This window comes from Bombus terrestris, chromosome 15 (genome assembly GCF_910591885.1).
Source record: "Bombus terrestris chromosome 15, iyBomTerr1.2, whole genome shotgun sequence".
Classification (NCBI taxonomy): domain Eukaryota; kingdom Metazoa; phylum Arthropoda; class Insecta; order Hymenoptera; family Apidae; genus Bombus; species Bombus terrestris.
The window spans coordinates 2762747-2779565 of record NC_063283.1 but is presented as its reverse complement, the minus strand read 5'-3'; the positions used below and the strand labels follow the sequence as shown (position 1 = coordinate 2779565).

The 16819-nt window shown below is 41.5% G+C and overlaps 1 protein-coding gene across 15 annotated transcripts in view; it reads right to left on the bottom strand.

Annotated features, from left to right (window-relative positions):
- The window catches only part of LOC100649514 (glutamate-gated chloride channel), an 85603-nt gene that overhangs the window by 31577 nt on the left and 37207 nt on the right, over window positions 1–16819 (bottom strand). For 13 of the 15 annotated variants that reach the window (XM_020866740.2, XM_048412690.1, XM_048412691.1 and 10 more), the window contains exons 3-4: window positions 4541–4711; window positions 3004–3092 (exon numbers count right to left, since the gene is read on the bottom strand). In XM_020866740.2, the coding sequence (XP_020722399.2) occupies window positions 3004–3092; window positions 4541–4701 (250 nt within the window). In that variant the 5' untranslated portion in view covers window positions 4702–4711. Of the gene's footprint in view, window positions 1–2841; window positions 3093–4540; window positions 4712–16819 lie in introns of all 15 variants that reach the window. The other 2 variants (XM_048412688.1, XM_048412689.1) reach the window with 1 other exon arrangement.

Sequence of the window (16819 nt, the reverse complement as noted above, 5' to 3'; positions counted from 1 at the left end):
CGTCTATGGGTATCTTCGTGAACCCTAGAGGCCAGGAATTCTTCACGAGAGATATCAGCGAGTTGAGATAAACGAGGAGGAATGGTAAAATTAAATGGACACGACGTGATAGACATATGGAGTATAAACGAGATTATTGAAAGCATTTATAATGTTATTTTCATTACGTAAAACCGACGGAACTTTTGCAATCAACTAATACCAACAAGCTGATTCGCACCGCACGTGTCTACTTTGAATATGTATTTGCACTTAAAATCCACCGACATGTGAACGTGCCCATCTTGATCTGTGGCACACTTTAACCACGAGATTTGGCACAAGCGACGCAGTTTCTCACGAGATACCAAACGCAAGCGTTTCGGTAGATCAGTGCCAAATAAGCAATCTCGACGAATGCTTAATTAAATAATATCGCCAGCCGTGTCACATCGAAGTCACGCGTTCGCCGACACTTGCGTCGGTAATTACGAAAGCGACCCGAGACAAGAATGTAAAAAATGCGAGTTTGTCGCTTATTTTGCGTCGTTGAACAGGATTCAGCTAACGCAAAACGCAATACACCGAGCGAAATAAAGAAGTATATTACTCGGACCATTTTCATAATCAGCGGTGCATTCATCGTGCACAAGAGCGAGTCGATAATTGAACGTAATTGTCAAGTACCACTGCTATAAATGTAATGCCAATGTAAAACTGCTGTAAATGTACGTTTCTCCATATAAAAACGCTAACCAACTGTATCCGTTTGCTAGAAATTAATAATCAATTTATTGTTATAATTTGTATTGTTATCGATCGTTATTAGACTTTTTGTTCGTTGTAATTTAAGTATTGGAAAACACCAGATCATGTGATCGACATAGAGAATAGAGGGTGAAGAACGCTTGAAACGGAAACGAGGCATATCGCGAAACTACTGTAATTATTCCAAATGAGTTTGCTTACGCGTAATAGCTGCAAACTACTAGCTGGCGGTTTATCGCGGCATCGCAACCATCTCTTGATATTTCGCTCAATTCGATAGAAGCTTTTCTCTGCAAAGCTCGTTCAAGCGGAAGGTTTTTGTTGTAGGAACGAGTGGCCGAATTCGGCGGATCCGTCTGACCACATCCTTTTCTACTTACACGTTGCGGGCTGACATTACGACACCAACCGTCGTCGTCTTTTCCAAAGTGGAAATTTCCGTTCGTCTTCGTCTTTTAATTAATAGGAATATCGCGAATATTCTACCATCGATATATTGGGAATTTTGTATCAGGAAATTTCGCAGTATTTTTAACGACTGATGTATCGCGTCGAAAATTTTCATGAAATTCCTGCGGTATTTTCATTCGAAATCACTTAAGTTTCAAATAAAATTTTGTTCTTTTAACGCTTCAAGGCTATCGGTTCGCCAAGTTACATAACGCGTCCTGTTTCTTCTTCGATATTTTATTTCTTGAATTGATCGGACGAAGAATTAAGAATTTGTGAAATTTCTTTCGATCTATTCAAGTTATACGAAGGAAAGCGATTTAAATGGCATTGCGTTTTCGTGCAAACGACGTCTATCGCGTACTTACGCTTGTTCTCGTGGCATTCGTAGCACGAGAGCATTATAATTGTAGGAAATAGACGCGTTAAGCTATTTCGGGTGACGACATGGTCGTTTCGCTATAGAGGCGGAGGGACCATTCTTTAGATCGATAATTAATTTGCCAAGAGGTAAGTAAATTTACATTCGAATAAATCTGCGCCGTGTAACACCGGCTCGTATCCCGGATTCGTATAAAGTGTGACGTAAATACCTCGTGACGTCTGAAACCACTAGATTTTTTATCACGTTGATAGCATTGCTTAATTTACGCGCTCGTCTCATTCAGACGAAAAGAAATTAATTAAGAAACTCGTTAATGCAGCTTGAAGGACGCCGTAAATGTAATACAAAGAATTTCATATGGATCTCTTTTACCAATGCAAAATATTTCGTTCAGTGAGATCGACAGAAGGAAAAGAAAAGAAAAGAAAAAGAAAAGAAAGAAATAATTCAGTTAGGAGAAAAAAAAAATTTCAAGAATGTTCAGATTCGTTCCGTATCGCGATAAAAATGCTAGAAAGTCTGGTCGAGATGATTTCAATCTCAAGAAGAATTTCAATCGCCTTAGCCGGGAGACTGCAAATTTATTACTGACTTGAATTGGATTTCCAACAGAGCAGCCGTACGGCGCGGCGTGGTAAACAGCTGTTGGCAGCGAGAGCCTCGCAGCTAGTGATAGAGGGCCGACATTGGTCAGACGGGTCGGCCGATTCGGCCAGTTTGTCGTTTCGACATCAAAAGAAACCGATTATTACTTTCTTCCCATTCAGATCTCATTCGTGCTCTCTATTCGCCTTTCCTTTTCATTTTATTCCCCTTTATCCCCACATTCTTTTGCTCTGCCCGTCTCGTATCCTTTTACACGCCACTCTAACGTATTCATCGACAAGCGCGACTCTTTCTCTCCACTTTCACAGCGATCCTGCCATGCGTACCGTGATTTCTTCGCTAAACCGCGAAAAACGCGCAATCTCGCGCAGCACGTAAATGCATACGACAAGCACGCAACGTGCGAACTGACGATAGGAAGGGAGGGGGACCGTGAGGGGGAACGTGAAACGTGAATATGAAAAAGTAGAGGGAAGAAGAGGGGATCGAGGACGAAGTGAAATTAAAGTAAAACAAAATTAAGATAACCGAGTTCCACTTTCATTCGTTCTCGCGTTTCCTCTCGTTCTTTATTCTTTGTCTTTTCTTTTTTTCATTTTTCCTTTTCCTTATGCCGATTTAGCGTGATCAGATCGATTTCTAATATAGAGTACCCTTTCGACGAGGGGTGAGCAGTGAGCTGTGGTTGTGTGGTGCTGTATGGTGGTAGCGGTGCCGGTGGTGTTCGAGGTGCTCTGGATGATCAGGGTCATTGGGTACGAGGTAGTCAGGGGTGTAGTCGTCTTGACGGGTGTGGGGCGGGGGCCTCAGTGTACCTTGGACCGGGGGCAGAAGCCGCTTGTCGTAACGGGTCGACAGCAGCAGGTTGTCCAGTATCTCCTTGTCCGACTTGCCCTCCTCGAAACTGCAACACAACGTATTGTAGCTAGCCCCGAAACCACCGGATCCACGACGGAATTTTTCCTTTCCTTTTCTTTCTCTTTCCTTTCCTTTCTCCTTTCTCCTTTCCTTTCCTCTTTCCTTTCCTTTCCATTCCTTTCCTCGGTTTTCACCCCCGATCATCGAGTGTTCTCTCTCTCTAGCCACCCCGAAGGTCGATCCGCAGATTAACCCGCAGTTCGCTTTGTCGCGAGCCTCGACCTTGACCTTCGAGGTGTCCAAGAAGATCGGTTTTCCTGAGAATGCGCTTGTCGCACGCGATCTGTACGAAACGCGCGTCGTTCTCTTTCGAGTGAATTCGTTATGGCTACACATATTAAAAGAGAAACTCACACGATCTACGAATTATTCGACGAATATTACGCAGAGCTCTCTAAAACGCACTATATAATACGTGTATATATATATATATACATACACATATATGTATATGTATATGATATATATATATATATATATGTATATGTATAATGTAAAAACAGCTTCTACCTTCGAGCGTCATCGAATTAGTCTGGAAATTCGCTAATTTAACGATCTGTTGCATCGATCGTTGACTACATCGCGATCACTAGGATCCAAACTTGTCTACACTTGGCTAAACGTGTACGATGCAATCGAACGACTTTTGGGACGCTGGTCGAGCGAAAGAAGATTCGCGATAAGACCGATTACCTGGCCGCTTTCGTCTCTGTCAAAGTTCGGCCCGACTCTATTCCGATTTCAAGACCATCGGCAAGCGCTAGACGTTGAGAATCCGCGGTTATAAATATTCTCTCGAGCCAACATCGGTGTCACGCGATTAGAGAGATCCTGCGAGGTCTCTCGTCCGTTGCTATCAACGTCTCGGTCGCTCTGTAGCCATTCCGCATCGCCACGACCACGACGACGACAAGTTTATGGCCGGTAAAGTAAGTTCACGAGCGTAAAAGGGTAAATAGACAGCGAACAAGCCAACTCCCCATCCTTCGACCGGCGTCCCGGTTAATAACGAGACAAGTTTGCGCAATATTAAATGTAAAACAAGTATAAGAGCCTTTGAACAAGAAACGAGGCGACATTAACGACGATTCTCGATATTCCATGCAAGATAGATTTGTTTCGTCTAATGTCAAACATCGAGCGAGTTTAGATTCATCTCCTCGTATATTCTGTACCGCGTCGTCGCTACAATGTCGCTCTCTCGATCCTATCACAAGCAAACACAACAGTGTTCTACTCTAGTGTCCCTCTCTTAGCTTCTCGATGCGTTCGGATCGTTAAACTTTAGCAGCCTCCTGGCCGAGTAAAAAGTCTCTTCCTCTCGGAGGAAGATAACGCGATCGTTATTCCAGTATCATAATTTCGTATCGGGAAGTTAAGAGCAGATCGATGGCTGAAGAAGGTGTTAGTTATCGTGTATTCCATAATACGTACATGTCTTCGGCACGCACGAGAGTGACAAGAGTGAGGGCAAGTGTGAGGATACAGAGGATGGTGAAGATGAGGGAGCTTGCGAGGGAGGTGAGAGACAGCGAGAGGACGGACGAGAGGCGGCCGCCACCACCCGCACACCGCCCTAGCGCCACCCAACCCATTCTATGTCATCTGAAACAGAAAGCACATTTTCCATTATTATGTATTCCATCGGCAGTGCGAGAGAAACGAATGTCGTCCGTTCACAAAAGCGATGCCAAGTCTGGAATATTTCTACGGCTGTGTCCCACCGTCGTTGCGAACGAACGCGCTTTTCCATGAAATATATTCCTTATAAATCGGATAATAAATAATTCAATTAGCTTGCCTCTGAGATATTCGCATACGAGAAATATCGTATTTTTCGATGTACTTTGGAGGCGAAGGATAAGTAGAACGACTGGATAACAGCACGTTTGTTTCGCGTAAAATGCGAAACACACGAGAAGATAAATCAATTTTATTCCAGTAGCGATGCACGGTGTTTGGAAAGGACCGTCTGACAGGCAACGAGTCGTAATTTTCAATAATTCTCATTAATCTTTGTTGCTTAACGCTAGAACGACCACGGCAGTCAAAATGGCTGGCTCTACAATTTTATAAATGTGTCAACCCTCGTTTAGAGAACCCAGATAGATTAATAATACCAACAATCTACTATATAACATGGAATTGCTTCTGTAAGAAAGTAATAAATCAATAAATGTAAAAATATTCCATTATTACGTATTTTTCAAAGACCAGTCATTTTCACTGCTTTGGTAGTTCTAGCGTTAGCCGTCTCTCCTTTTAATTTAATCTTTATCGTCTTAAACGATATGACACGCGTTTACGATGAACATCATTTACAAATCAACGGTCTTCCCTCGTAGAAGAAGTTGATGTTTAAGGTAAATTGTCTCGTGTGTTATAAATTTTGCAGGGAGAGTTCGTAATAGCCAAGTTTTACAAAACGATACGAATTTTAATATGCTCGCCTGTATAAAGCCTGTTATAAATCATTATACGTTCGGTAAAATATTGGTAAAATGTCCAAGTTAAAAAGCGAACAAGATGAAACGAAAACTTGATCAAAAGCGATCGAATGCATGCGATTCTACTACGTACGGTAGATATTTCTTCTTTTTCCATTCGCTCGAAAAACTCGATGCAAAACCGGTTAAAAATGTTTCATTTACTGTACAGATCATCCTATATACCACTTTACTCCGTTGCCGAGTGTATTAAAAGGGAGGTGCAGGATTACCTCTCAAAGACCTGTGGATACACTTTTGATCTACGACCTTTTACGCGATTCTCATACGAGTATACGGATTCACGGAGTCTACCGACCCTGCCAGACGATCCCTTTTAACGGAATTCGACGGATAAGGTTGAACCTTCCAAACACGAGTTTCAAAGCTCGAATATACCGTGGCTACCGCCGTGAACTTGTTTCATCTCGCTTTTATACCGCCTTTGTTCCGCTGGATTGTCTGTAAGTACGAAATCAACTGGTTCGACGGAAACTAATATCGCCTTTTTGCCCCCTTCTTACACTCAGAAGCATTACGTACGCTTGCTGGTCTCGTACAGAACGTCATAACTAATCTGGCAAACGATTCATACTGCTGCATCTCTTTTCTGATCATTTTTTCCTCACTCTATGGTATTTTTCCATGAGAAAAAGATACTTTAGGTTTAGGCAAAATGCGAACATTTTCTTGTTCTCGTTTTTTCATTAATTAACTCTGCTGTATTTGTATTTTTCTCAGAGGAAAAGATCTCCTTTAAGTTTAAGTAAAAATCTGGAGATTTTGTTCTTCTCTCGCTCATGCTTTCGCGATTATTATATTCTGTCTAAAATTGGAAACAATTATGGTTGAATTATGTAATGATTTTTTAACCGCATACTTTATACGACGAGAGAAGCTTGTAGAAATATATTTAACAATTTTATTTAAAAAAGCGACTCAAAATTCACAGTCTACGTCAATGTACAAAATCTTTATAATTTAAAGTTTCCAAGAAGGTTTAGTAACTTTCTGATGGTTTGTCACGTTTTTCTGTAATTCTCTTAATACTTGAGTACCTATACACAATTGTACCAACTGAATTACGGTGTAATTTAATTACATAATTTAATTACGTAATTCAAACCTTTTCGTTAATTTATCTGCCAATCGCATTACAATTACAATGTAACTAGATTACATCCTCTCCGAACAAGTGAGATAAACGTTACTACATTCATTTCTCGTGTCTCTACGACGTATCTTCCATTTCCCGTACTCGATCTTACGTTTATGTTTCTCACTTACCTACGATCGTACCTTGTGATTATACTTTAATTACATTCACGAATTTCACTGCAAATTTAATTGGACGTGAATTTATCGAATGACCAATGAAGCACAGCGTAATCGAACACGGTTGCGGATGAATCACCTCGTAATTTAATTGCAATTTCCCACAACTCTGTGTCCATATTCGTTTTTCCCCTGTAGTTCACGTATTTTTTACTTTTCAACAAATGCCCCTTTTTTAATCCGTTCGTGACGCGCAACGATATTTCACTTTGAAACGCAACATTTGCACAGATGCTCGCAGATTACCGTGGTGCCAAGCTGCGACGCATTAAAGTCGTCGCGAAAGGTAAGTTGACCGTAGGAGAAGGTCGACTGAGTGAGTCGCGAGTCGACACTGGCGTCGTGCAGGCACTTTTCGAGTAGGTTGTTATGCAGGACCATTCCGAGTATCTTCGCGAGCGTGTCGAGGACCATTTTCACTCTTTCTGTCTGACCCTAGAACTCGCAGCGGTCTTTTGCCGCGCCGTTCACAGTTTCCTTCCGTCATACGACGTTCGTGTTTCTGCTTCTCTAGCAAACTATGCATGACAAAAGATCGCGAGTTTTCTAGTCGTTTTCGTCGCTCGTTTATTATGCTACATTGTGCGTGCGTGTGCGGGTGATATTACATTTTGCAAATATTTAGTTACGCGATACTACCTTTGGCTTTTCCCGCAGCCCGATATAATAATGCTAATAAAAATATACGAACGGCTCACGAGAAAAGATGGAGAATGTTCATTTTAACTAATTTGGAGCGTAGCATTTTTTCATATGCTCCTTTCGTACGTGCTCATTAGCGACGGTTATGTCGCGTTAATTTGAATGAAAATTTCCTGAGGTTTATAACAGAAATTCAGGTGTAAAGATACTTTTCAATTTTTTTTTTTTTTTTTTTTTTTTTTTTTTTTTTTTTTTTTTTTTTTTTTTTTTTTTTTTTTTTTTTTTTTGCAACTTAATGCACTGTATATTACTTATAATCGTAAGCAAAAGTTGGAAACGATACGAAATAAAGCGAGTAAATTGTTTTATCTCGTTGCGACATTATATAATTGAGAAATAAATTTTCGTCTTGTAAGATACGTTAAAGCTTGACGACAGTGTTCCTTTAAACGTGCACTTTCCGTAGAATAATTTTTACTAGCCAATAACGTTAACGAATCGACAAGCTATAAATTGCCGGAGATCGTAGACCCAATTTCTATGATTTTACATCACATGGAATGACCAAATGGTCGACAATTTACAAAAATTAATTAATTCAGTCTTTGTCGTTCTTCAGATATCTACTATACTGTATTTCGTACTATATTATAATATCATTTTGATATTACATTTTCGCATTATATTGAAAACTCCAGGTTTGCTCGTTCCGTGCCAAGTTCGAGATCGAGTCAGCAAATGTTTAAGCTTAAGGTGATTCGAATCAACTGTAATAAATTAAGAAAATAATCAGAGTATCTTTTCTCATGCTTTCCAACACCTGTTATATCGAATTTTCATATTATACTGAGAATTCATGGTTTGATTATTCCGTGAAAAGTTCAAGATTGGATTCTACAACGTCAGAGCTTATGGCGATTCGATAATCCTATGTTACTATACATAGAAGAGTTCGTATAACAGAAAATTTTGCATGTGTCTGTCGAATAAATCTCAACCCCTGCAGAGTTAAACGAATCGAGCGAACGCTGAATGATCAGCGATATCCTTAATTTGCTCGAATCGCATTAGTACCGCGAGCCGGTAACAAGATTTCAACTATCGGGAAAAACGGAAAACTTTTTTTCCTCCTTGCAAATTGGCGATTAACGTTGTTCAGCATTGTGGCTTCTAATCCAACATAGCTAAATCGCTGAACAAAGTCAACGTTTAGAATGCTTCGTCTGTATCGAAGCTCCACTCAACTACGACACAGCGATCTGTAGCTTTCTTACATTTAGCCTGATTATTTCTTCTTTGATCGATTTTTCCTCGAATAATTTGCTCGAATTTCTACGTTGCAATGTTGTTCTCATTTTAACACGCGAAAGGGAAGGGTAACAGTCAGAGTGTAAAAAAAAATTTGTTCAAGCACGATTAATATTCTCGGATATATTAATACGAAAGAAATTTCTTCGAAACAATTTCTATATTATGTTTCTTTATGACGTATTCGCAAAAATATAAATTGGCACAGTCACGCGCAACGATCTAGCGACAACGACGCGGACTAACGTCCTACTGCAAAGTGTACTATCTGCGTGAAGGATCGAAACATTTTCCACTGGAATGCACAATAACTGCAATATCCTATACTGCACAGTTACTGTGTATGCACGGTGAACTGAAAATTAAAGCATCGCTCGATGTAACCACGGCTGAGTTCCGCACTCGGAGAATATAAGAACAGTGTTAATTAGCTTGGCGAAGTAGGAACGTAACGAGCCACAAGGGAGACGTTCTTTTAGAAAAGAAGAGACCGAACAAGTTAAAGATAAAGCTCCGGTCTTCCGCAGTTTATTAACGAACGTCGGTCGAGAGAAAGAACGTTCCGTGCGGGGCTTTTCTATTCGTTCGGAGGACTTTGTTCGACGGACTAGAGTAGCTGCAGGCTGGTTTACAGGCTTGGTTGGACGAAGAAGAGTAACGCGGTTTAACGCGACAGGTATGTGCTATGTAGCTTGCTTAACCATTAACCAGCCTCGTCTTTTCTCGCGTAGACACGATCGGCCTCTTGAAGCTCGCCCCAGGCTTCTCCACAAGTGTTTGCAAACGGTTGCTCCTCGACCAGCTTAAATTGCGCCGGTAGAATCACGCACCGTAGCTTCGCACGAATCATCGAAAATCAACCAGTTGCACGCCTCTCCGCCGATGCCTCCGTCTTTCTCGCCGCACCCGAATCGATAACATATATTCTATGTATTGATATATTTCTATTTTACAGTGTCCGGTTATCGAATCCAAGACCATCCGCAATTTTAGGGTATTTTGCAATTTTTCTAGAAAACTTGCAGGTCTGAGCGGTTGCTAGTTGCTTGCTCGAAGCTTGTAGCTCTTAGTTCTAAGCAGATTAGAACGTCTTCCGGTTTTATAGAAAACGTGCCGATCGGTTTAATTCATCGAGCGCAATTAATCGGTGATTTCGCGTTTGTATTGAATTCGTAGAAGCTTCTTTGAAGTAAATAAAGATACTCGCGACGTTAGCGCAAGCAACGATATTTAAATAGTAAATCTATATACTAGTATATGTAATAAATAGTAGTACATATATATTACCGCAATGTTAATCACGTTTTAGCCTGGTAATTTCATAAGAAGGTAGGAAGTGTTGCCTCTAGTTATTAATTCGTTACTCACACGAACAAATGGAACGTAGTCACGCACGCACGTACGCAGTAGATTTTCAAAAAAGAATCTTCTGGAAAACTGAACCTCGTACGAGCAAATTATCTCTTACGTTTCGTTTCTCGTTCCCTCGTAAACAGTCGTCTCACGCTCGCTCGTACATATCATTCGGTTGGATCCTTCATATTACTTCATTTTCTGTTCTACGTGGTATTCCATGATAAAGCCGATCTCCTTAATTACGAGGCCGGACGAGCTTGCCACGGTAGAATTAAAAAGGAATGCGAACGCGAAAACGGGACAAGTAAACAAGGGCAAAGAGGGAAAATTCATTTATTCATTGGGCTCTACTTGGCCGTCCAAACAAAAAGTCTTTTCATAAAAGTTCTTGCCGCGGAAAAACTGCCGGCCAGAAGCGAATAAACCAGCGTTCAGGGGGCGCGATTTTTAACCGCAACAGTAAACGATTAAAATTGCAGAAAACGTTTATCCGTGAAAAACAACAAAATAAAATAAAGGACTTCCGATCTTCGTATAATTACCGCGCTGACCGAGCGATATTCGCTCGATGAAAACCGATATTTTAACGCGTTCGCGATTCATTGGCCGCGATACTTTGACAGCTCGATCATTTCTACTTTAATCGCGAATATCGGCATCGCGCTTTATTCGCGTACATCGTCGTCCACGAGCATTCGAATACCCGGCGCAATTCCATCGAAACATCGATACCCTTGTTACGGTAGTTTTAAATTTACGATCGAAGAAGGTTTTCTTACTGTTACTAGCTCTTGAAGCGTTACTGGTACACTTAAACCGAAACAGCAACTATATCCGCGTTGCTCTAGTTCTATGTTTATCTCTAATGAATGACTGACACGTCATAAAGGCTATAGAAACTCGTAGGACGTGACTAGAAACACATCGAATCGCGCTGTAATCCTAACTAACGAAACTGTATAGACTTGGAGCGCTTCGAGTCACTTACACGGTTGCTTTCGCAAGTCCGATTTATTTTTATCGATCCTTAATCGCTTCTCTATCGTCTATAACGATTAATATCAACTATCGTATAGGTACACGGGTTGGATAAAATGATGGGAACACCCTTTTACGTGTCATATACGTCATATATGTATATGACATGTACGAGCTGTTTCCATTATCTCGTTCATACACAGACACGTCATACTCGTACGTGTATGTGACTAGTAAGAGGTGTTTCCATTATTTTGTCCATATACATATATATCGTACTCGCGTATGTATATGATATACGTATGAGAGGTGTTTCCATTATTTTGTCCAAACCCTGTATATGGTTAGGCGAGATAAAACCGAAGATTAAATTTAGATTAAATAGTTTCATTGGAGAGAGAAAGAGAGAGAGAGAGAGAGAGAGAGAGAGAGAAGTATATTCTATATATTTGGAATAACGTGGAAGTTTTAACAAAATGTATTTTAAAGAGAAATTTCCCCTTAGGAAATTGAAATGTTCGGATAATTATGAACGATAATGCATGTACTTTTAGCGCGTAAAGGTTCACGCCGATATTCGAACGTCAGAATCATTAAATCGTACGACGAATTGTTTTACGTGGAATATAATAATCCGTTACGCGAAAAAATGGTGCGACCTCGTGCAAATGTATCTTAGCTTACGATTTCCCAGCCAGAAGCTCGTAGCAGTTGCGGGCATAGCAACCCACTTACGGACAAAGCTGTCGGATCATCCATACGTGGCTGCATGTTAACCATGCGCTTTTCCTCCGCTATGAATACCCTGCCCTTCCTCTGTTGCCTCGTTATCGCGAGATCGACGTGTATTCCTCATCGAGGAAATCCTCGATACGTCATCGTATCGTCGGAAATACCTCGCCAACGATGTTCTACGAAATCGTAAGAACTAGCATACGCGTAAGTTAACAACGTACTCCTCGGCAACGTAACGTCATACCACCGTACTATATCTCTCAAAGAAAAACACGAAGAAATCCCAATTTCAACTGAATGTACGACTTGCATGGAAGATGGAAACGGAAGATTCGACAAGGGAATAGGAGAGAAAAGAGCAGACGCAGCCGCGAGTCGATGGTACGAGTGGTCGTGGCCAGTGCTAGTCAGACCGGCAGGCGGTAGGTACGAGTAAACGCTACCAACCATACAGCTGATGTTCGTTCGATCAATACGGGGCGTTGCGGCACGAAACGCTATAGAGTATGTCACGTGGCTTAGCCCGTCCCATTCCGAGTCCGCGGCTCCTTTCCACGCTACATCCCCCTCTCTATCTTCCCCTCTTTCTTCTTTACCGATCCTTCTTATTTTTCCTCTTCTTTTCCTTTACCCTTTGCAGGATACTTTTCCCAACCCGATAGCCTCCTTTTCTGGCCACGAAACCCGCCACGGAATTTTCTCCGCCGACTTTCCCTCTTTGCACAAATACGCGCGCGCGGACCGCAACAGGCACGCGCCTCCTGCCTTTCCTCGCAATTTTACCGATTAAACGCTTATCTTTCTGACGGAGACATATATCGCGTGTCGCCTCGTCTCGCTGTCCTCTTCGTTCTTCGTATTGGACCACGTTCACTGTGGCACTCGGACGAATTGGCGCTCCGACGAACGAATGAGCGCGACACTGCGCTTACGCTCATAAATAAAGCGCGAGTTCGTACGCATTTGTTGGGAAATTTGAAGAAACGTACAGGGGATTGGCATAAAACGCGGAGATTCGCATAAAATATGTAAAACGTAGAGAATAAGGGGGAAGAGTATTTTTGCGAGGCTCCCACTTTCTCATTTGCGTTTATGAAAACACGAATTTGCATACGAAATCCGTAGTCTACTGAGAAAAATCTACATATACATGTTTCATTGCATCGACGTATAGAGTTCGTGCGAGCGTCGGTTCGTCCAAATATGTATCCGGCGTACGTAACCATAGCATTGAACGGTTGTGATTCGATTCGAACGAGGCGCGACGTCCTCGATTTAGATTGAAACATTTGGCGGCGACGCCAGTCGTTAAGTTCGCGAATCATCGTGACCAATTACTTCGACCCTCGGCGAAATTCTTCCTTTGTTCGTACGTAGTCGTGTGCAGAGCACGGATCAATAACGTTCCCGCGAAAGGATCTAGAAGCAGAGGGATGCTCCTTCGGAAATTACCGAGAGACAGTATCTAGCACAACAGACACGAAGACGCCAGCGAAACTCCCACACCTTTCCGGCTCGTCGCCCGATCTGGGACGGTCGCGTAATATTTTGAGTAACGCAATTTCTACGAAAGCTTTCGTTCAATTCCTGTAATTACGGAACGGCGAACTGCCTGATATTCAAAGACGAGACGAACGAGAACATTCCCTCTTCTTTCGCAGACTGTGTTTTTTTCGCTTCCCTAACGAGGCTGCGCGCAAATAACGCGTCTCCTCGAGCTCCCTCAACATTTCCCGAGGAGATGTAAAAATACTTTACCTGTTCGTGTTTCTGTTCGTGAACAAATCGCAGAATTCGCGCTTCATCGTTGGTTCGACGTGGTCGTACGATTTTTTAATACGAAATTAGAATCGCGCGCAGGAATTCTACTTCTTCGAATGCGACACGCACGCTACGATATGGCACGTACGTGGTGCAAGAGAGAACAACTCCGTGCGGACCCATTTCGGGAAATGTACATTTAAAACAATGAAAAGAATACGTACGCGCGTGCAGTTCGGAACGCAAGTGTTGCTGCAATTCTCTGCAATGGAATGACTGTTTTTTTTTTTTAAATTCGATCGAAGGACTTGGTTTTTTTTAAGTTAGAAAAGGATTAGTTCGCTAGATGACGTGGAAAACAATTTGCGAAAAAATTGCAGCTGGTCGGAATCGCGAAGGAAATAACGCAAGCATACTTTTCATAACTGTTCTTTATCCGATTCTGCAATGAAAGTTTAAAAACTGCTCTTTGTATATTTATGTCAGTCAGATACAAGCTGGAAATCTCATCGAAATCGGTTGTCGCACGAACGAGCAACAGGCATCGAAAGATGAACGGAACTGAAAATTTATTGCAGCTATAAACCAAAAACCGTAGAAAAATGGCATTTTCGTTATTTTTAACCAATCGCAGCCCATGACAACGTTAACCGGTTTACTAAATCCGCGGTAATTAAATACTTTGTTATTTGAATACGCTCGCGCCTCTCGATTTTACTAAAGCGTAAAATGTCGAAAGCCTCGAGCGATTCTAATTCAACGAAGAGACTGTAACTACGCGATAAACATATCACGGCTTGCTTCTTTTCCTCTGTCAGCACCGTTTGTTGTTACAACGTCGCCGATAACGTCACAAATAGCTTTCGCCTATCGTAGAAATATATCCACACACGTTGTGCGCCAAGTCTGTAGGGAAGATATTCGGATCTTTACGGTGCGCCAAACTCCTGTTCGAAAAGCAGTCTGCGGGAACTTGACGATACATTTTATCGACGACCACTTTTTCCCCGATCCACTTAAACACGGAATCTCCTATATTTTGCCAGCTACAAGGAAGTCGATAACATCACGCAAAGGTGAAGGTGCTGAATTAACTAGCTAGGTTAAGGACGAGATTTCAGCTTCTCGAAAGCGGGTCGCGGCAATTTCACCGTGAACCACTAAGCCAGTTATTTCTTGAATTTTTTACGCGATAAACGCGTTCATTTGTACCTCACGGCGCGGTCAGTTTCGTCACGACATCGTTTATTAACACGACAAACTTTCGCTTCGCCTCGAGTGAAAGATTGCTGGAATTTCTATTAACTTTTTAATCGAGGAGAACATGTTAACTCGCCATTCGGATTGCTAATTTCTTCCAGATAATATTTTCTCTATTTAGCTTTCTTTCATCTCGTCGCACCTCACGTCGCTTCGTTTCTTTCTTCTTTCTTTCTTTCAATTGTCTTTACATTTTTGAAAAAGTATTGACAACTGTACGTTTGTTACAAAGTTTCATCGATTTATCGAGCCTCTTTGAAAAGAATTACATGTTTGAACCTATGCAAGAAGTTCTTCTCGCCTTCCACTATGTCATATTAAAATATGATAAAATGAAAAATAAAATTAAAGTATAAAATAAGATTAAGATCAGACAGGCAAGGAAGATTTACATATCAAATTTTCTTCTTATAATCTGCATTTGTAAGAACTAAGACTGACTCGAGCCATTAAGACTCAACGTTCTGTTAACGCGGCATTTCATTTTCGAATTTCCAAATCCTCAAATCTTCGAATTTCCAATCTCGCAAACTCTCGAACTTTCGAACTTTCAATCTCATTTGCATTTCCAAATTTTCAGACCTTCGAATTTCTTGCCTTGCGCTAATATCGTGTTCCACATATTTCTCTGTCTCTTCTTAATGGGTTCAAGGAAATCGATTTGTCTTTATTACCTTTTAATTCGATGAAATATAGGAGCCTTTGCTTAAGGGATGACCCAGTTAACAGATCAACACGTTCGCAATGCATAACTCTACGACTACCACGGACCTATTGATTGACTTTTCGCATCATCAAGGCGTTCGTTCGAGGCGTAACTTCCTTCCATGACTTCCGCTACTTATCTACGAGCTGCCTGATTTCCTAGAGGAAACGACGAAACGGACAATTTTCACAGCAACAGGCAATCACCGTCGTCGTCGCCGATCAATTCCATCGACACACGCAATATCATAAAAATGGACGTCGAATCAAATCGTCCGTCGATTGATTTTATCCTGTGATACAAAACAGACCTGACCACAGGTGTAGCTTCTTGTGTAACTTACCGTCTTATTGCCCGGTCTAGCCCAGAAACTTTCACATCGAGTTTGGAAAGTAAGGAACGAGCCGATAGAAAAGAAGCGTAACTTAAAATACGGTTTTTCTAACTTTCTTACGCTTCTCGCGTCACGTACGATTAACTGGCTACCGAGATTAGTTACGAAGCTATTTGTCGAGTAATCGCGCCATTATCCCTGCTAATTAAGTTGCTGCAACTTTTTTATTACACTTTATAATTGTAAATTCGTTAAAAATTGCTATGCCAGGCTCCTAGGCGTTTTCATTTGATTCGATGCTCCGTAGGATGAATTAAAAATCACGTTCATAGCTCGAGCAGACGGAGGAACGTACGATCCAGCTTACAATTAATCCTGCTACGCTCCTCGAATTTTTGTGTTTCATTTTGCTTCGACTGTCTTAGGGAAGACATGATGTTTGGAGAAGGAACGAGTTCGCGTGAAACTGCAATCGATTGACCGTTAACGTCTCCGGATTTCACGGCCCCCAATTTCGTTTTTACGAGCTTCCCCGGAAGGAACAATGTATGCGAATAAGCCTCGAACGATCCCACAACTGTGGCACAAGTTCCTGCAGAAATTAGAGCAACACAGTCGATAAATTAACTGCCGCGATGGAACACCTCGTGGAAAGAGCTCGCCTTTATGAAACGGAAAATGAACGACGTCTAAGAGATGTGGTGTTTCGTACATAACGTCGATGAATCTCCGAGATTTGTAGTTTATTGTAAAGGAAAATAATAAAATAAAGAAGAACTGTGGTAGTGTAATAACATTACACCTACTTGAAT